Source organism: Rhinolophus hipposideros (assembly GCF_964194185.1).
Source record: "Rhinolophus hipposideros genome assembly, chromosome: 24".
NCBI classification, from domain to species: Eukaryota; Metazoa; Chordata; class Mammalia; order Chiroptera; family Rhinolophidae; genus Rhinolophus; species Rhinolophus hipposideros.
Genome location: NC_138070.1, coordinates 340475 through 360457, shown reverse-complemented (window position 1 = coordinate 360457; position 19983 = coordinate 340475). Strand labels below are relative to the sequence as shown.

General features: G+C 64.1%; 1 protein-coding gene across 9 annotated transcripts in view; it reads left to right on the top strand.

Annotated features, from left to right (window-relative positions):
• The first annotated feature begins 260 nt into the window (after nucleotides 1-260).
• FBRSL1 (fibrosin like 1) overlaps nucleotides 261-19983 on the top strand; it is a 67543-nt gene continuing 47820 nt past the window's right edge. For 8 of the 9 annotated variants that reach the window (XM_081036364.1, XM_081036360.1, XM_081036362.1 and 5 more), the window contains exons 1-2: nucleotides 261-661; nucleotides 13502-13699. In XM_081036364.1, coding sequence (XP_080892490.1) covers nucleotides 383-661; nucleotides 13502-13699 — 477 coding nt within the window. In that variant the 5' untranslated portion in view covers nucleotides 261-382. Of the gene's footprint in view, nucleotides 662-13501; nucleotides 13700-14543; nucleotides 19124-19983 lie in introns of those variants that run through there. The other variant, XM_081036366.1, reaches the window with a different exon arrangement.

The window sequence follows — 19983 nt, the reverse complement described above, 5'->3', positions numbered from 1 at the left end:
GTACGTCAGTTGTTATCTGCTCGGGGCCCCGCCACCGCGGTCGCCGCCTCACGATCCCCGGCGCCTGAGCCCGGCACCTGCCCCGCCCGCGCCCCGACCGCCCGCCCGGCCCGCTGCTCGCCGTCCGCCGCGCTTGAGGCGCGCCCCCGGGGCCGCGGCCTGGAGCCGCTGAGCGCCGGCCGCCCCGCCGATGCGCGCGGCCGCCCGAGCCGGGGCGCTCAGGCCGCGCCGGGCCTGGGGCTGAGGGCTCCCCGCGCGGCATGCCCGACCCGGCCCACCGCCCGCCGCCGCCCAGGGCCCGAGCCCGCAGCGAGCCCGGCGGCGCCGCGTAGCGCAGCGGCAGCGGGAGCCCGACGGCGCGGCCGCAAGGTCACCGCGCGCCATGGAGGCCAAGGTCCGCCCGAGCCGGCGCTCGCGCGCGCAGCGGGACCGCGGCCGGCGCCGGGAGGCGGCCCGCGACTCCCGCGACCAGAGCGCGTCGTCGGGCGATGAGCCCGAGCCCGGACCCGGCAAGGAAAACGCGGGGCTGCCCCGCGCGCCCCCGCCCCGCGCCGCCGCCGCGCGCCCCCCGCGCCGCCGCCGCCGCGAGTCCAGCTCGCAGGAGGAGGAGGTCATCGACGGCTTCGCCATCGCCAGCTTCAGCACGCTGGAGGCTCTGGAGGTAGGCGGGGCGGCGGGCGGGGCCCGGGGTGCCGGCCGCGTGGGCCGCGTGGGCCGCGTGGGCCGCGCGCCCGCCGCTCGCTGCTGCAGGCCCCCGCAGCGCGCGGTGGGTGCGGGGGCGTTGGTGTGTCGGGATGCGGGGCAGGGAGGTCGCTGAATTACACGATCGCGACGCGCCGTGGGCTGCACGGGCGTCCTCCCCCCCGTGGGTCTGTCGCCACGCTGCCGGTGTCTGCGCTGGGCTGTGCCGGGAGGTGTGCGCCGCGCGCTCCGCGGAGCCGCCGGCCGGAGCGGGACTGGAGGGCCCTGCCGAGCCTGCCCTTCCCCTGGCTTCCGGGGTGGACGGCAGCGGCCCGGCCTGTCCTAGGTCCCCTGCGTGACCGCTGCTTGCTGCGTGGCTCAGGTGACGGAGATACGGCCTGTCCGGCTGGTTGAGCATGGACGATGTTTGCTGAGCAAATAGTGCCCTGCTTGCCTGAACTCGGGTGAGCCGAGAGGGAAGCGCCAACTGTCAGCGTTGGCGGAGCGGCGGGTGGGGAGCCGCCGGCTTCTGGAGCCGGCTCGGGAAGGACCCCGGGCCAGGCTGCCGTCCGCGAGCTCCAGGGGCCCCGCGCGGCACCCACTGGGACAGGCCGGCGTCTGCTTGCGGTCCTGGGGATCAGTCAGTGAACAGGCCCCCTTCCTTTTCTGGGTTTTGGGGGTCAGTGGCCTGTGAACCCCCCGTCTCAGAGCTGAGCTTTGGGGCGGGGGCAGTGCCCACACTGCGGGTCCGCCCGTGAGCCCTCTCCCTGGGGTCTGCGCCTCCGGGAGCCACAGGGGGGGTGGCGCAGGGACAGGTTTCCCGCTTTCTGTCTGGGCAGGTGGATACACAGGTGGGGCACCTGTGTTGGAGCTCGCGCTGACCACACGGCCCTGGGATCCTCTGCGGTGCATGTCTGTGGGGTCTGAGATGGCTCTTGAGCCAAGAGGTCGTCCCCAGCCAAGACCCTTGGGTGTGCTGTGGTGGCACATGCCACGGCTCTATGGGAAGAGGTGGCCCCGGGGCTGCTTTCCTGCCTTCAGACAAGCCGCGTCCTGCCCCGCAGCCTGGGAGAGCTTACACCACCCGCCTTCCGGCCGGCCCTCCACCTGACAGCCTCTCACACCAGCCTGTCAGCCCCTTCCAGCTTCTGCTGCCTTGGGTCTCCATACCTGCTGTTCCCTCTGCCTGGTGGTTGCTTGGCACCTTGAGGTCTCAGCGCAAATGTCACTCGGAACGGCCGTCCTGGCAGCCATTTGAAGTGACATCTTTTCTAACCACTCGGCTCTCCCCGTGCTATTTCACATATTTTCCTTCCTGTCAGTTACCACTCTCTCCGAAGCTGGCTTGTGATTGACTTGCTCCGTGTCCCGACCAGAACTTGTGAACTAGATGTGAACAGGCACCACTTCTGTCTTGTGTGTCCCCTGTGGGGTCCCAGTGCCCCGTACACATTTGTGGAGTTGTGTGAACAAGTGTGAGGAGGAACCGAGGTTTAGGAAGGCTGAGCCTCAGGTCGTTGGCGCACACTGCTGCCCCGGGCCTGTGGGGTCTGTGCAGTGCCTGCAGTGGCCCCGGCTGGGCTCCTGCAGTGAGGGCACTGAAGGTGCAGCCTTGGGTTTGGGGGTCCTCACCTCACAGCGAGACGAGCCTGCTCTGCTTGGTGCTCACACAGCCACCTCACCCCAGGGCTGCTCCATGCACGTTTCTTTCTCTGCCCTTCTGAGCCAGGGAGGGGTCCACCGCCTTGGAAAGTTGGGGTTTCTGCACGAGTCATGACTTCTAGATTGGCACTCTGGCTTGGCCTCATTTCTTGCTAAAGTGTTGTGGTTTTTCCTCAGATGTTCATCGTGACAGCTAATGTGCAGTGAATGTGTACTCTAGCAGGCTCTGCTCTGTGCCTGCCTGACCCCACTACACAGATGGGTACACTGAGGCCCATCGCCATGAGTCCAGGCCCCAGCCTGCCCAGTCTCAGAGCTCTGCCAGGCCTCCACATGGGAGTGGGAAGTTCCGAATGTCAGGTGTAGACCCGCTCAGCAGGTGGGTCCCACACAGACGACAGTGCCACTGTCCCCGGAGCCCTTCTCGCCTTTGTCCGGAGGGTGCAAGGTCCCTGTCCCCCACATCCTGTGCACCTGTGTCTGCTCTAAGGGAGGACGAGCCCCTGCCGTTGGGGTACTGAGAGGGTCACAGCCACTTCTTTTAAGTGTTGCAGACATAGCAGACTCTCCACAACATGGCAGCGTATTGTTGGCTGAGGAGGGCGCCCCCAGGTCTGGCATGGTTCAGGGTGTGTCTGAGGCCCTGGGGACACGGGGCTGGGAGTGTGGGGACGTGAGATGCGGCTTGGCCACTGTGTGGAGCCCATGCTGTCAGTCCCACCTGTCGTGGTCCTGGTTTGGGGGGGCCATGTGCCCAGCCCATTTGTCCAGCAGGGACCGGGCTGAGACCAAGCAGATGAGGGCTCAGTGAGGAGAGCTGGGAGTGGGAAGAACTCAGAGCAGTCGAGCCTCCTGCTCTTCAGATGGGGAAACTGAGGCTCAGAAAGGGGAGCACTTTGCCTGCAGTCAGGGGACGAAGGTGCGGCACCCAGCCTGGACCCCGCCTAGGACGGCTCCAGGCTACTCCCCATACCCTGAGGGCCTGCAGCTGGTGGTGGGGCTGCTCCCTCCAAGGGGTACCCTGCCAGCAGTGAAAGCAAAGCCACTGTGTGGGGACGGCTCACTGCGGTGGGAGCCCGGGCTGGGGTCCCTGCACTGTGACTACCTGATCAGTGATGACAGTGACAGCCACGTCCTGAGAGCTCCCGTCCTTGCACCCCCACGTTACAGACAGGAAGCCGTGGCCCTGGATGGTGACGTCCTCTTCCAGGACCCACCCTGCAGCCCCGGTCTACAGAACCAAGGATCTTCAGTCCAACGTGGGCTGTGTCTTCTGGACGCTCTGGCGGAGCCTGCGCCTGAGTGGCTGCTGCAGGAGCTGCATGTGCAGCGTGGCTTGGGGAAGGGCCGCCCCAGGGCCATGGGCATCCACGCTGGGCCGTAGGCAGGCTGGGCAGGGTCTGCTGGGTCACCCCTGTCACAACGCTCACGTAGTGTGGCCCCTAGCGGCTGTGGTGGGTGGTGAAGACCCCGTGACCCTGTGTGCTGGCTGACTCATCCCATCCCCCCCTCCCCCCCCCCCCCCCCCCCCGCCTGGACTCAGTGCAGTGGGCAGGGACTGTCCCCCCAGCCCCCCGCTGCCCCACACGGCGGGTGTTGTGTGCATTGCACTGTGGCCTCCAGGCCTGTTTCCTCGTCATCCCAGCACGTTCGAGCTGTGTGGGCTGACAGCAGGAGGAAGGGTGGCAGACCTGGCTGTGTCCCCACTTCCTTCCCTCTGCTGAGTGCCTGGAGGCTGTGCTGTGGGGATTGGGGTGGGGGTCTGAGGCAAGGCATCCTGGTGAGGTGGGTTTCCCCAGGAGGGGTGGCCCACGCATAAGGGGCTTCTCCATGCCAGGGCAGGCCACCTGCCCCCACTGATTTTTTGTGTGGAGTTGCACGTGTGTGTGCTATGTGTACGTGTGTGGTACTCTGTCCATGTCCCAGATATGTGTATGTGTGTATATACATGTGTGCTGGGGCCCTGCCGGGGGTGGGGTGTAAACCCCGGCGGAACCTTGGTGGGTCTCAGCCCCTCCCCCAGTTTCTGTCTTCCTCCCTGTCCCGTCTGTATACCTGGCTCTGACCTGTCTAGCCCTTGCAGACCCCGTGGGCCCCACCTTGGCCAGTGTCTGTGGCTTGGATGCCTGGAGGGCGGGCTTGTCCCTTGCCCTTGGCACACGCCCTGGAGCCCCCGGAAGGGCCTCACTTCCTCCATTTGTAGCAGGTGGTCCCCCCCAGTGGGCAGTAGATGCTCCCAGGCTCACTGAACGGGCCTTGTCGCCACCTCCATCTGCGAGCTCCCATCCAGTCACTGTGCTCTTCTTGTGGTCCCCCGTGCCCACCCTGGCCCTCCCCCACCCCAAAGGCTCTACCCCAAGTCGGGGTGACTTACTCTCCTCTCACACAAGCTGAGGTCAGACTCCCTCCTCCCCTCCCTGCCGGGAGTTCCTGAGCCCTGTGTCTGGGCCATTGCCTGCCTTCCCAGCTCTTGTCCCCAGCAGGTCACACCCTCTCCTGTCACCCATGAGGACTCTGGGGGTGTCAGTTTGCTCACGGATATGTCTCCCCACGCAGAGCCTCCTCTTCCTCTTGTCTCCTGTGCATGCTTTCGTGTGGACATAGTCCCACCCGGGAAGCGAGGGCAGCGGGCCGATGTCAGTCTGCCCCTGTGTTGCAGAACCAGCCCTGCCGGCCGCGCCGTGTGGGCAGTCTCCCTTCAGGTCACTTTGCTGGTGTTGCGGTTGGTGTTTGGCGCGGTGTTCCTAAGTGAAGGCGACCTGTGGCTGTCTGGCATGGTGTGTGCTGGCCCGGGACAGCCCCAGTGGTGAGGGGTTCGCACTTGCTAAGTCCTAGCCCCTTTTCCCGGTGGCCAGTTAGATACCGAGTCAGCGCCGTTTGCAGTGGGGAGGCAGGTCATGAGAAAGGAAGCTGCCAGACCAGCGGGCTGGAAGCAGGGTCGGCAGAGTGGCCAGGGCGTGACCAGGCAGCCTGCCTGCCCACTGCTGGGTGGTGAGGGTGCAGCCTGGCAGTCGGGGTGCATGTAACACTCTGGGCTCCACAACTAAGCTGACCTCCCTCATTCGGCCCTTGGCAGCCCCTCACCCAGACCGGCTGGGGACGGCCTCCCTGGCTCCCGCTGTTGGGGCCCGGGCAGTGGTGGCCCTGGGCAGGCAGGCCATGCTCACACGTGGGGTTGCTGGGCCTGTGGAAGGGACTGCTGGCCAGGAGGCAGTACACACGTACTCTGACCTGTTTCTCCCCCAACACACTCACTGAGCATTTTTATCGAGCCTACTGTGCGAGGCCCAGGGGCAGCTGTGGGCTGTGCTACAGGCAGAGCAGACACACAGGTGACAGGAGGTAACGGGCTATCAGGACAGCACTGGGGCGTCAGGAGGAGGGCGAGCAGGCCCGTCATGTTCTGTGGAGGTGGGGGCCTGGTGGGGTTTTCAGCTTGGACGCCTGGAGAAGGTGGACGGGGCATTGGCAGAGGGCGGCTGGGCGGGGCTGGTGGGAGGTCACAGGCGCTTCTTCCCTTGGGGGGCGGCACATGAAACCGTGTGGGGACTCTGCAGATGTGGAATGCGGTTCCAGTTCTGTGTGCAGCTTGCCCTGGTGCCCTGGTTTGCCCAAGCAGTTGGAGAAAGAAAGCACTCCGAGTTGCCAGCCTGATCCTCATTCAGCTGCCCAGGACCCTGTGTGGACCGGTTGTGTGTGAAGGTGCACGTGGGGGAGCAGAAACCTAACCCTGTGCCCAGCTCCACAGCAACACACTGCCTCGCCCGACCTCCCAGCCTCCGGCAGTGTAGTGCGTGTGCGTGTGCCCGTGTGTGTACAAGTGGGCGTTTGTGGGGTGTGCATGTGTGTGTACCTACGTGTGAGGGGCTGTGTGTCTGTATGTGTGGGAGGGACCCCGTGGCAGAAAGCCCAGGCTGGCCTGGTGGCCATTTCTGCCCCACAGGCCGCCTGGCTCAAACCCCAGTCTGGTGAGGTCGTGACCCTGGCTCTCTGCTTTCTCCTTGGAGCAGCAGTTTGGGGTGGGCGCACAGATGTACACGCCCAGCCACAGGCACTTGTGGGCCCCAGACGAGGGAGGGTCCTCTGGTATAGGGAGCGGAGCAGCCATGTGCGCGAGCCACGTGTGTGGCCTTGTTGGGGGACTGCCAGTCATCCCCCATTGCCAGGGAGGAGTGGGGGCTGGAGCCGGAGTGAGGATGGTGATTGCTAGAAGTCGTGGAACTAGGAATGACGGCAGTCAGGGTCAAGGTCAAGGACTCATGTTACCCTCCAGCAGCCTCTGCCGTGGGATCTGTGTTCCCGTTGTACAGCAAGGAGCTGGCACAGACGTTTAGTCACTTCCTAGTCCACATGCAGAGCAAGATTGAACCCGACTTGGGGCCTCAGTCTGGGCTGCGCCTCCCGGGGGCTGGGATTGGAGGCCACATACACCCCGAGAGCGGCAGGGCTCCCACCTGTCTGTCCTGGCCCCACCTGTCCGTCCTGGCCTCACCTGTCCATGTGTGGCCTGGCCCCACCTGTCCGTTCCGGCCTCACCTGTCCGGCCTGATCTCCTGTCTGGCCTGGCCCCACCTGTCCGTTCTGGCCCCACCTGTCCGGCCTGGTCCCACCTATCCGGTTTAGTCCCACCTGTCCGGCCTGCCTTCACCTGTCTGGCCTGGTCCCACCTGTGTGGCCTGGCCCCACCTATCCATTCTGGTCCCACCTGTCCATTCTGGCCTCACCTGTCCGGCCTGGCCCCACCTGTCCGTCCTGGTCCCACCTGTCCGGCCTGGCCCCACCTGTCCGGCCTGGTCCCACCTGTGTGACCTGGTCCCATCTGTCCGGCCTGGTTCCACCTGCCCTGTCTGGTCCCACCTGTCTGGCTTGGTCCCACCTGTCCGGCCTGCCTTCGCCTGTCTGGCCTGGTCCCACCTGTGTGGCCTGGCCCCACCTGTCCAGCCTGCCTTCACCTGTCTGGCCTGGTCCCACCTGTGTGGCCTGGCCCCACCTGTCCAGCCTGCCTTCACCTGTCTGGCCTGGTCCCACCTGTGTGGCCTGGCCCCACCTGTCCATTCTGGTCCCACCTGTCCGGCCTGGCCCCACCTGTCTGGCCTGGTCCCACCTGTGTGGCCTGGCCCCACCTATCCATTCTGGTCCCACCTGTCCATTCTGGTCCCACCTGTCCGGCCTGGTCCCACCTCTCCAGCCTGGCCCCACCTGTCCGGCCTGGTCCCACCTCTCCAGCCTGGCCCCACCTGTCTAGCCTGGGATCTGCCTCTCTAGCCCGGGGCCATGTATCTGGACACCCTGGCTTTCCTGTCCTGGAGGTGACCTCAGTTTCACACTGAGTGGAGACTTGGTCCCATGGGCACTGGTAGCCCGTTGGGCTGGCAGGTCCCTGGTGGGGTGTCCAGACTAGCTCCCAGGGGAGCCTTAGCCCTGTGTGGCCATGAGCCTCGTCCTGACTCCTCTCCCCCAGCCCCACCCCACTGGTCACCCTGAATCTGACACGTTGTACCCCCTCAGGTACTTGGCAGCTTCTGCTCTCCGGTAAACACTCTCCAGCCTGGTGTGAGGGGTGCCCCAACGCTCCCAGCCCTCAGTCCAGCCAAGACCTGTAGGGTGTGCCGTCACCCATCACGTCTCTGACCTGCAGCACTGGCCACGTGCTGGTCCTCCGGGTGCTCATTACACGCTGCCCAGCCCTTCCTTAACGTCCGGCTTGCCCGTAGCCCTTGTGGGTGTCTCCCATGAACCTGTCTCTTCAGTAAAGCCGGAGCTCCTGGCTCCTGATGTCATGTCTCTTCTTGGCCCTAAGTCCCTGGGGGCGTCCTGTCACTGTGGAGTGAACCCCATGGTCCTGGCTCTGGGCCCTCCCAGCTGGCTGAGGCCAGTGAAGCTGGTGGCTCGAAGCCGCACGCCCTCTTCCCAGCATGTGGCCCTGGCCAGGCCTGTGCCTGCTCTGAGACGAGGTGGCCTCGTGGGGGCAGTGGTGGGAGTACGCCCTGGTCCTGCACCTCTCCCATCACCTCTTCAAAGCCCTTCTCTGCGCTGATCCTGTGGCCTGTTTCTCTTTGTCCCCCACCCTGAGGCAGAACCCCAAGACGGGCCACCCTGATGGGTGGGGCAGGTCTGGTGGCCCTGGTGGCCCCTACGCATGTGATAGCTGACCGGCAGCAGTGTAGTTCCCAGGGACAGAGGGCACAAGTGCTGTCTGGGTGTAGAGGGGCTTGCTGGACTGAGCCAGGGGTCGGGTGAGAGGCTGGGAAGGGCCTGGGCAGACACTGACCTCAGAACCTAGCTGTCGGGCAGTGCTTGAGAGCAGGAGGTCCCAGCCGAGTGTGGGCCACGCAGAGGCACAGTGTGGGGTCCCAGGAGGGGACAGGTGGGTGGGGGCAGTGGGGAACAGTGCAGGAAGGCAGGGTGCGGAAGCTTCCGGAGCAGCTGAAGTGTCAGTGAGGCCTCCGAGAGGCAAGAGTTTGTCCTTGAGGGCCTTGTGACACTTGGACAGCCATGGCGTCTGGGGAGCCAGGGACCTCTCAGGCAGGACGCCTTATCTGGGGTGACAGCAGATAGGCATAAAGGTGGGGAGCAGATGGGAGCAACCACCATGTGTGGGCGTGACCTGCAGAGAACGGTTCAGAGAGGAGAGTCCTGTCCTAGCAGAGTGGCTGGGGGGCGATGGCGTGGTCCCTATGCCAGAGTCATTAGCATTTGATTCCCAACAAAGGTCAGCAGCAGGTATGGGGGCCCCAGGCATTCTTGCTCCTGGACTGGGCAGAGGGACTCCCTCCACTCTCTGTCCTGGCTTCCAGTTCTCCCAGTGGGCGAGTGGCGTGTGGCAGGGAGGGACTGGCAGAGGTGTCAGTTGTCATGGCTCAGGGACTTCTACTGTCTCTTTGGGACCTCCCCAATTTTAGCACTCCAGGTCCCACATTCTGGGAACCCTCTCAGTCCCAGGCAAACAGGGACATTTGACCTTTTGATGGGAGAGGAGATTTCCTCCCGGAGAGACTGTGCGCTGAGCTCTGTGCTCCCTGGACCACAGGGAGGAAGCACCTGCATGGGACCATGGGACCCGGCGGGGGGTCAGCAAATCTCAAAGGTGGGGCAGGGCGTGGGTCTGAGGTTTCACTCAGGTGGGCAGGGAAGTCTGAGCCCCAACTTGCAGGTGAGGGGGAGCGAGCCACATGGATGGCGGGGTGCAGGAAACAGCCCTGCCAGGACCCTGGGGCAGATGTGTGCTGAAGGGTGTCCTGCCACGTGGGGCCGGTGGGGGCTGCAGGCAGGTGGGGTTTGCCCTGAGCTCCTGGAGATAGGGAGCCACGTCTGAATCTTGAGTGGGTGAGGGCTTCTTGATGGCTCCCCACAGCGCCTGGCTCTTTCATACCACAGGGCCGCCCTCCCACACAGGGTAGGAAGTGGAGGGGCCGGCTCTGGAAGAGGCCTCCTGGGATTCCAGGAGCATGGGCTGCCCGCCTGGCCAGAGGGGAGCAGCCATGTCTGTGCCTGCAGGGCCTGGACGCCTGGACGGGTGTGAGCCACAGGCGAGCAGGCAGCCTCGGCCGCCAGTGAGGGCAGTGGAGGTCTGTGTTTGCTGGTTCCGCGTGCTCTGCATGGTTGGGTTCCTGAATGACAGAAGTTTTGTTGGTGCTTTATAGTAGTGATGACACACAAAGTTGGCAGCGAAAAATCTAATCAGAGGCTGCATGGCAGTGTGCATGCCACCTGGGTGGTCCGGGGAGGGCCTGGGGGCCTGGTCTCAGGCTCCTGGGGCTGCAGACCACTGTGCCTGGCACCGCCTGCTCCGGAGGCCCCTCTGCGTTTGGGTGTGTGGGCGCTGGGCCTGCGTGGCTGCGTCTGCCTGTGGGTCTGTACGCCCACAGGTGTGCACTAACCCAGGTGGGCTGCACAGGTATCGGTGGGTAAGTGTTGGCCCGAGGCCCTGCCTGGACATCCCCTCAGGCTCTCCTCACTGTCCCTCGTGGCGATGGTGGACAGCGGGCTCCTAGGCCTGGCTCTGGGTCCTGGGGTGCCAGTGGACACAGTGGACATGACTCCAGACCTTGGACTGCTGGCGTTCATCTCGGCTCACCCCAAGTCATTGCAGCCTTGGCAGTGCTTGTCTCCCCACTCGTACTGCGTGCTCCTAGCACCAAGCCTGGGGTCACGGTTTGAATCCACCAGCAGCTATTGGTGAATTGCTCGGCTGACAAAAGATGTGATAGATCTGAACGATTTGTGGTTGACAAATGCGTCCCCTTCACCCCGTGAAGGACGTGTGACTGGCTGTGTCTGGAGAGGTGGCCAGGACTTGCCCTGAGCCCTTGGGGGTGGGGGGGCGAGGTAGAGGGAGGCTGCATTTAAGTCTGTAAACTGAGTAAACAGGTGGCTCTCCCCACGCCTGAAGACAAAGGTGGCCTTGAGCCACGAGGGTTTTCTACAGCTCTCCCGTGTGCCCGCCTGTTCATTTGTTGTGTGCCCACCATCGGTTGTTTCTCTGGAGAGCCCTGGCCACACCCCCCCACAGCGTGTGGCCTCGGGTCTGCACGAGGATGGGGGTGGGGATCCCAAGGGTGGGTGGTGAGGTTCTGAGGTAGCAGACGTGCAGCCTGGTGCCCTTTGGCGGGTGGGTGGCAGCATTCAGGGTGGACAGGTAGAGACCAGAGGCCCCACGGCTTCCAGTGCCTGTGTGGGAACAGCCTGGTCGTGACAAGACCCTCCCTGGGCCGGAGGCCTGAAGCGCCGTGAGTGAGTGAGTGAGGGCTCTGCCCTCGAGGCCTGGTGGTGTGGGCCTTTCTGGGTCTTGGGCTGTGGCTGTAAGAGGGCATGGCGCCAGAAGCAGCACGCATTTCCTGCAGTGCATGTGGGGGCGACGTCCATCTGCACCAGGAGTTTCTCATCGCTGGAGGGGCGCCTCCGTGTTCTCCCCTGGGGAAGCCTGTGGCCGTGTGCCTGTCCTGGCACCCCCTCCGGGCAAGTGGCATGAACCTCCACACTTGCTGCTCCAGGATCCTCCCCACGCAGCTCTGGAGGGAGGGGCCTGTCCCCACAGCTTCTCTGCTGGCGTTCCCTTCCTGTCCTTAGGGTGTCGTGACAAGTCGCCTAATGGGCCTGCCCTTCCGAGCCTGTCACCAGTGCCTAGAGCCCGGCTGGCACGCAGTTAGTGCTCACGACCAGTTTAGTGACTGCAGAGGGGGGGCTCCGTCATCAGCGTGTAGGGGGAGTAGCCCCCGGCTGAGATGAGCTGGCGATGAGAGGTTCAGAGGGTGAGAGAGGGGAAGGGGCTGGGAAGTGGGGTCCACCCACTGCTCTGAAGCCCGAGGCGCTCTGGGCAGAGCCACCTGGGGGCACTGGGGGGTGGGCTGAGTGGAATAGTTTGGGGCTGGAATTCCAGGCTTCTGCGCAGCTGGTGTGCGGGTCAAGCCCTCCATGTCCTCATGGCCCTGCTGACCTCTGGGAGCCCCCAGTCTGGCCAGCGCACCCTCCTCTCTCCCTTGCTGCTGCCCCTCTGGGCGCTGGGGAGGGGGTGGAGGTGCGCACACGAGCCCTCAGTGTGGGGTCAGAGTTCAAGGGGTGCTAGAGCCCTTGTGAGAGGTTATGGAGGGGTGTCCCTCCCCGAATCCCACCGTGAGCCCCGGGTCTTGGTGACCAAGGGTTTGCTCCCTGCCTTAGGCTGCTGGGGAAATCCTGGGAGTGCAGTGTTCCACTTTTGTAGGGGAGGAGGCTAACCCCATGTGCAGCTGCCTGGGTGGGGCTGTCACCCTACAATTGCATGTGGTAGCTTCCAGGCCACGTGGGGGGCAGGCATGGGGGTCCCGTGCCTGGAAGGGTAGCTGTACCCTGGCCAGCCTTGTCAGTACCTCCCACTAATTCTTATACTTGTGGGCCCCTCTGAAAGCAGAAGGGGTGTCGGGCGACTTCTTGAGGTGGCTGCTGGTGGTAGCATTGAGTTTCTGTCCCATTTCTAAGCCAGGGGACCACAACATGGGACATTGGTGCTTCCTGCCACCAGGTGTGCTGAGGCTTCTGAGGCCTTAGCCAGGTGTCCACCTGGGAGCAGAAGCCAGCTTTGGGAGAGGCCCCAGTCAGCGGTGGCTGCATGGTTGAATTCCCTCCGACCCTTAGGAACCACTTCCTGTGGTGGTGAGGACATCGCCTAGAGACACTTCTGTGGGTGTGAGGGTGTCTGTTGGGTTGCGCGGCACCAGCTCAGCTGTGGGTAGATATGTTACATCCCCCTTATCAGGTCCCCCCCTTCAGCAGCCCCGTGGAGCTCGTGTTCCCCCTGGAACCAAGGAAGAGGCAGGGGGGCAGCTCACCTGCTTCCTACCGATAAACAGCAGGCCCTCCTGGGCCCTGGGCACGTTGCGGGGGCTGCAGGCAGGTGTGTCCAGCACTGCCTACCTCTGTATGACAGGAGCTGCGCGTGGCAGTGCGTGAGCCCACGCACGTTGGCACTGGTGCACATGAGCTGATTAGACACCTGCTGTGTGCCAGGCCTGCTCCGGGCACCGGGTGCAGCTGTGAGAGAGACAGGCGCAGGTTTCTGTTTGGGAGTAGGTCTGCACACCCAGCTGACGTGGCGACCTTTCCCTTGACAGGCGTCCATAGTGTCAGGACGCTAGGCTGCGTGGAGTTGGGTGATAAACCCACAGTGGTCAGGAGCTGAGCCATCTCTGCCTATGGCCAGCTATTGCAGTGATGGCCCTCAGCCCAGGAGCCCGAGGGGCACCCCAGGAAGGACCGGGCCTCACCAGGGCCGCACAGCTGTCAGTCACCTGCTTCCCCCTGAGCTTGGGTGGGGCCCCACGCTGGGCCCAGGATCAGGCTGGGGCTCCTTGGGAAAGCCAGCCCCCCATCCAGCTTTTGTTCCACGGTCACTTTCCCCTACCATGTCCTGACGGGCCCACCCACACTCTTCTGACCCATCTGCCCCCATCTGTGCCTCTCCTACCCTCCCCCTCACATGTGGCCCCCCCCAGCATGGGAGACGCCTTCCTGGGTGAGTCCTGGCCTGACAGCCCACTCAGGCCTAGCACCTCTAGGTGGGGCTGTCACATGCCCAGTGCCCCACTCTCAGAATGGCGTGGACTCGCATCGTGTCACTGGTGGGATAGCATGTGGAACCGTGTGTCATTGACAATTAACCGGCTTTGTCCTACCTCACCCACAGAGGGACATGGCCCTGAAGCCACATGAACGGAAGGAAAAATGGGAGCGTCGCCTCGTCAAGAAGCCCCGCGAGTCAGAAAACTGCCCGTCTGCAGAGCCGAGTGAGAACGGGCGGCCCCTGGAGGTGGGCAGCCCCGAGCAGGCCCTGGAGCCCCCCTGCGACCGGGGAAAGAAGGTCCCGCTGCAGCCCGCCAAGCAGGTGAGTGCCGGGCCCCACACCACTCAGAACCTGGGGCTCTGAGTCCCCTTCTCCCGGTGCCCTCGGGGCCACACCAGCACCTGGACACCACCCACGGCACCTGGGCCTGCCTGGCAACGAGCTCCATGGTTGCCAGGCATGTGGCATGGGGCATATGTGGACTAGGGCCTGAGGTAGACGCCCCTGGGAACCCGGATCCTGAGCCGGGCAGAGGTCTGCCCTGGTGGGTCACAGCAGAGGGAGGACGGAGCCGGTGGGGCGCCCAGGAATGGAGGTGGGGGTGGGCGTGCCGGGCAGGGCCCGAGGTGCACCCACTGATAGGCTGGCCCCGTTTCCCCATTGCGTCTGTCAGGCTCCGCCGACCACGGGTGTCCAGTGTGTCTGTAATGCGTGGGGACCAGGCTCGTGGCTGGTGCCCGCACCCACTACAGTACGTGACGCTCAGTGTGTATGTGGGCGGGCTGACTGGTTGGTGGTCTCGTGTGAGGAGCAGCCCCGCCCGCCCCCGCTCACAGCTGCTGGGACCCGGCCCTTGTGGGAGGGGCCGTCCTTGCTGTCACCTAGGGCCCCGTTGGGACGGGCAGGGTTGCTGGCTGGGTTTTCTCCCAGAGTTCAGGGTTCTGTCCTCGGTGTGGCTCGGCACTGCGCTGCTTTCCTCCTGGAGACTCACTGGTTTGCGCCTCCTTTCAGAGAGGGGTTCTTCTCGGTGTTTCACACTCCACTTCCAACTCACTTGGGGATCGGGCTGCTGGTGAGGGGGCAGCATGTGTCAGGGGCCCGGGCTGGATGGGGGGGTCTGCAGGCACACTTGCCCAGGTGGACACATGCTCTTTCTTCCATGCAGGTGTGCTCCCCAGAAGGGGGGCCGCTCCCAGCCAACCACTGGGACCAGAACGGCCCGGCCCAGCACCAGCAGCAGCTCCAGCCCAGCCAGCCCCAGGGGTCACTCCCAGCCCCGTGTCAGCGCTGCCGGCCCAGTCGGGCTCTCCCGGACCCCGGGCAGCCCTGCCAGCCCCAGCAGCCACTCCCAGGTCAGCGCAGCTGGCCCCAGCGGTCACTTCTGGGCCCAAGACAGCCCTGCCAGCCCAGGCGGTCCTTTCTGGGCCCAGGTCAGCCCTGCCGGCCCCAGCAGCTGCTTCCAGCCCCAGATCAGCAATGCCGGCCCCAGCGGTCACTCCTCGCTCAGCCCTGCCAGCCACGTTGGGCGCTCCTAGGCCCCAGGCAGCCCTGCCGGCCCCAGCGGTCCCTCCTGGCCCCATGCCACCTTTGCCGGCCCCTGCGGTCCCTCCTGGCCCCATGTCACCTCTGCTGGCCCCTGCGGTCCCTCCTGGCCTTCTGGCACCGCTGCTGGCCTGCTCGGTCGTGGGTGGCCCCGTGTCTCCATGGCCAGCCCAGCAGGGCCTCCTCAGGACAGCGGTGCCGGCCCCTTCGGTCCCTGCTGGCCCAGTGCCAGCGGTGCCAGCCCCCACAATCACTCGCTGTGCTGTGTCCACGCCGCCGGCCTACCAGCTTCCTCTCAGGCCAGTGCTGCTGTTCCCGGCGGGCGCGCCTAGCCCCATACCAGCCCCGAAGGTCCCTCCTGGGTCAGCCGTGTCACCCCCGGCGGTCACTGCTGGGCCCCAGTCAGCCCCAGCAATTAGCTGAAGCTCCAGAGCAGCCCTGCCCCCCCAAACCTTCACTGCGGGGCCCCAGACAGCCGCACCAGCAGAAGCAGCCACTCCTGGGCCCAGAACAGCCTCACCCACCCAAGCGGCCACTCCTGGGCCCAGAACCGACCTGCCGTCGAAAGCGGCCACTCATGGGCCCAAAACAGCCCTGCCAGCCCCTACGGTCGCTCCTTGGCCCGAGCCCACCCTGCAAACCTCAGCCGTTGCTCCCCATCCCGGAGCGCCCATCGCTTCTGGGACGGCCAGCCCCGCCCCGCCGGCCTCTTCTGGGGCCCTTGAGCCAGCCTCGCCGGTCCCTGCTGGGTGCGGTTCGGGCCCACCAGCCCCAGTTCTCACTCCTGGCCCTGGGCCGTCCCTGCTGGTCCCTGAGGTCACGACGGACTCGATCCTCCACCCCTGCGGTGGCCCGCCAGGCTCCATACGTGAGCCCAGGAGCCTGATGCCATTGTCCAGACCAGCCCAGCTGTGACTACGTGGGCAGGGCCAGGCCGCCTCACTCTGCAGCCAGACTGGTTGTAGGTCTCCAGACCCACTGGGCTGTTGGCAGTGGGAACTGAGGCTCAGCAGAGGCAGGAGCCCTGCAGGGCAGCCACCAGCCTGAGGTCTGCCTGCACCAGGAGAGGAGAGGACCCCCGGCGTCTTCTGCCTCCCCCCACGCCCACTGCTCTGTGACGTGCACACCCCTGGGAGAGGGAACGCGGCCGCGGCCAGGGCACCGGCCGCAGGGCCTTCATGTCTCTGTGCCTCTAAGTATCCTCTTGTCGGTGAACGTCGGCGTCTCCGTGCACACCCTCCCCACATGTGGAAGTGTACATGCACATATGTGCTGATGTGCGCACGCGTGTGTGGCTTGGGTGTCGACCTTAGGCCTCGCTTCCTTGGGCCGGTCCCAGCCCCATGCAGAATGCGGACGTGATGCCCCCACCCTCTCGTCCCTCCGGCAGAGGGTGATGTGTGTCCACCTCCAGGGTCCTGTGACTGGAGTGGGGCGAGGGGAGCTCAGGGCTGACAGGTCCAGTAGAAGCTGCTGGTGGCAGGGAAGGGTGCCCCCAGGACTTGGCCCCACCCCAGGGGCCGAAGACTGACATGGGTCTGAGGTTCCCGCTGCCCCAGCCCTGTACCGGGAGCCCACAGGGCCCGGGCGTTCTCAGCCTGCCCTCCCTCCGCCTCGCTCTCCCCTCACATGTCCCCGCCTCCGCCCCCGTGGGACAGACTCAACACTATAGGGTCTCCCTGTCCCCGCCCTCCCTCGTCCCAGCACATGGCTAGGGCAGGCCCACTGCGCACTGCTGGGGTGCTGGGCACGAGGTGGGGGGCTCAGCTCTTACTCCAGACTCCGGGGGCACCCTGGCCGGCTCCTGCTCAGCGCTTTGTGCAGCCAGGCTCACCTGGCTATGACAGCACCCCCAGTGCTGACCCTGCTCGTGGAGGTACCCCGATCTCCAGGCCCAGGCCTTCCCCTCCCTGCTTGCTCAGAGGACCCTGGCTTCCACTGGCTCTCAGGGGTCCTGACCAGCCGGGTATGGGGTCGCCCCGCAGCAGGACCCACAGGTGTCTGTCCTCCCTGAAATGCGGGGCCTGTTTTTCTGATTAAAGAAAATAAAAAGTGCCGTGCCATTATTTTTATAACAGCATCAGTGTTTATGATTTAACAGACGAGTGTGTTGTACATGAAGTGATTTATTCCGACATGATTTTCTGCACACCTGGAGTTGTCTCTTGTTCATTACCTCCCAAGCAGCAGGGGTGGGGCCATGTGGCCTGGGCACGGCTCACCGCGCGGTGTGGTGTGGGTTTGGGGGTCCCCCTCTCACCAGTCACCCGCCAAGCCACGCTGGAGCCCCCTTGGAGCAGCTTCTGTCCTGTCCCTCGGAGCCCCTGCCCTGGTAGGGGCTCTCACTAGATGCTGACCCTCGTGTTCCCACTGTGCCCTGTGGTCATATGCTGAGAATGGCAAGCATTTACGCCGTGTGTGTGTGCGTGTGCGTGTGCATGTGCGTGTGTGACCCAAACCCTCCCGACCTGTGGGGCAGTGTGAGTATTGCCCTGGGAGTGTTGGCCAAGGCACTTGAGTGCCGCTAGGGGGGTATAGAGGCCCGTGGGGACCCCCACTGCGGCCTGGGCTGCCCCATTTCTTCCCCATCCGGAATGGCCCCGCTGTGAGTGAACCCTGCCTGTGAGGCAGGAGTAGACAGGTCCTGGGGCCCTGTTGTCCCCTGTGTGATCACTGGCTGGGGAAGGGGCTCGGGCTCTATCTGAATTCAGAGGACCCGAAAGCCATGTGTGAACCCCCTCCACCCGTCCCGTGGCCACAGCTGCCTCTGCCTCAGGTTCAAAGTGCTGGGACCCTGAGGGGGTGTGGTCTGTGTGGGGAGGCACCCACTTGCTGTGGGGGGACTGACTGCCTGTGCCGTGTCCTGGGCGTGTCCTGGGCAGCCACTGACAGCCGTGAAGGCAGGTCCTGTGTGGCAGACCTGTGATGTTTCTGAGAGCAGCTGGGATGGGTTTTTCTGTGGATTTGGTAATTTTGAAATGTTAGCTAAATCTGGTTTTCTGAGCCACATTGCTGGCCAAAGGACACAGCTGTGTGGCCCTGGTGACAGAGACTTGGGCCCTGGCAGCTGATTGGGCTCCAAGGCCACGGGTGTGGGGTGTGGCCTGCCCATTTGTATGGAAAGTGGGGATGGAGTCAGTTTGGGGATATCCTGGGGTGTGGGGAAGGCCCTGTACTGCCCCAGCAACCCCTTGAATGGAGACTGGAGCCTGGGCCCTGTGCTTTGCTGGGTGTCCCCTCTGTGCCCTGCAGTCTGCCGACCTCCCTGCACAGGTCCCTGACCCCGCCTCCCCGTTTGGGACCTGAGGGAGGGGCCTGGAGCCCCTGTGCTCGGCCTGGTCCCTGCTCAGCCCTTGATGAGCACGAGGGAGGAGATGCTAGTGGTCGGTGATTGTCGTCTGTTGTCGGGGTGGAGGAGGGGTGCCCGTGTTGGAACCCCCAAAGGTGACTCTGAGACTGAGTGCAGTGCAGTGCTCCCTAAGGGGAGCCCTTGGGCCCCTGGGTGGGGCAGGAGGGGCAAGAGCCGGGTGACCCCGCAGGCTGATAGGCCCCCAGGCCCTGAAAGGGTCAGGCCACACCCAGGCCCCACCTGGGCACCCAGTGCTGGCGGCGGGATTCCCGGGGGGGAGTCTTTCCTGCGATCACATGTGCCACTTGTGAGCATGCAGGGGTCAGGTGGGCCCGGCTTCCGGTGAGTGCCCAGTCACTCCTGACAAGTCCTGCCCTTCATTGTAAGGAACACCCTGGGCAGGATGAGTCCCTGGGTGGCCCCCCACTCTCTGAAGAGCTTTCCGTGAGCCCCAGTGTTGTCAGGCATCGAGGACACGTCCTGACCAGAGCAGATCACCCCCAGCCGGCGGAGCCTGTTGCAGCAGACAGAACGTGATTCAGTCACTCTGTTAGGAGAGGTGTCCCGTCCTCCCCTAGACAGGCTGCAGTGGCCGAGAGACACCCTAGCAGCTCACCGAAGCTGGAGCAGCTGTAAGGAAGATGTTGTGTGGGTCCTGCCCTTGCCTGGGGGGACTTGGCAAGAAGTCTGTCCCAGGGCTGGGGGTGGGGGCCCAGGACTGAAGCGCTGCCCAAGCCCCTGGAGGGCTTTTGGGGAGCTTGTTAAAAGGCGGTTGAGATTCTGACGCAGCAAAGTGCTGGACCTTTGTCTGGACTGTTGGGAGCCACACAACTGTAAATGTTCCAGTGGCCACATTAGTGAAAAGAAAAGAAAAAATTAATCTTAATACTATGTTTTAACTCCATAGGTTCAAAATAGTGTCATTTCGGCATGTGATCAATGGAAACATCAGTGAGACAGTTACTCTTTTTGTGTCGAGTGTTGCAGAGGCGTGTGTGTCTGAGGCTTAGGCCCTTCTCAGCCTGGACTGCTGTGACGGCCTTTGGAAGAGCCTGTACCTGTCAGGACATTGTCTTTATGCTCTGCCCACCTGCACGGCCCAGGCGCGGTCTGCAGTGGTGACTCACACCACACCCCGAGGCATTGTACTGTGATATTCCCGTTTCTCAGATGATGATACTGAAGCAAAAACAAGCTCAATAATTCACCCAAGACACACAGGATAAGTGGCTAAGCCAGGACTCAAACCCAGGCGGCTTGGTTCCAAAACCTGCCCTTGACCCTTCCCTGGGAAGCGTGGAGGTACAAACTACTAGCCTCCCAGCCTCCTGTCTCTCTGCCCATGTGCCCACCTATTGGCAGAGAGGCTCCTCTCAGGAGCCCAATTTTTCTGGAAGATTCCCTCCACCCTCAGGGTAAAGATCGGAGTCGTGGACAAGCCCCCAAGGTCCTCTGTGGCCTGATCTCTCCCTTCCCCCGCCCTGCCTTGTGACTTGGCTCCGCCAGTCGCCACCTGCAGGCCCTGAGCTCCTCTCTCCAGCTCACCCTCCGCTGGGTGGTGATTGCCCATTTCCCTTGTGCAGCCCCAGTCCTTGGGACCAGAGCCTGGCCGAGGGCTAGGCCTCTCACCACATCTGTATGCCATGCCATTTTGTTTGCCAGTTTGGGGTTTTCTAGTCACTGACAAGACAGTTGCCAGACTGGGCTGGTAGAG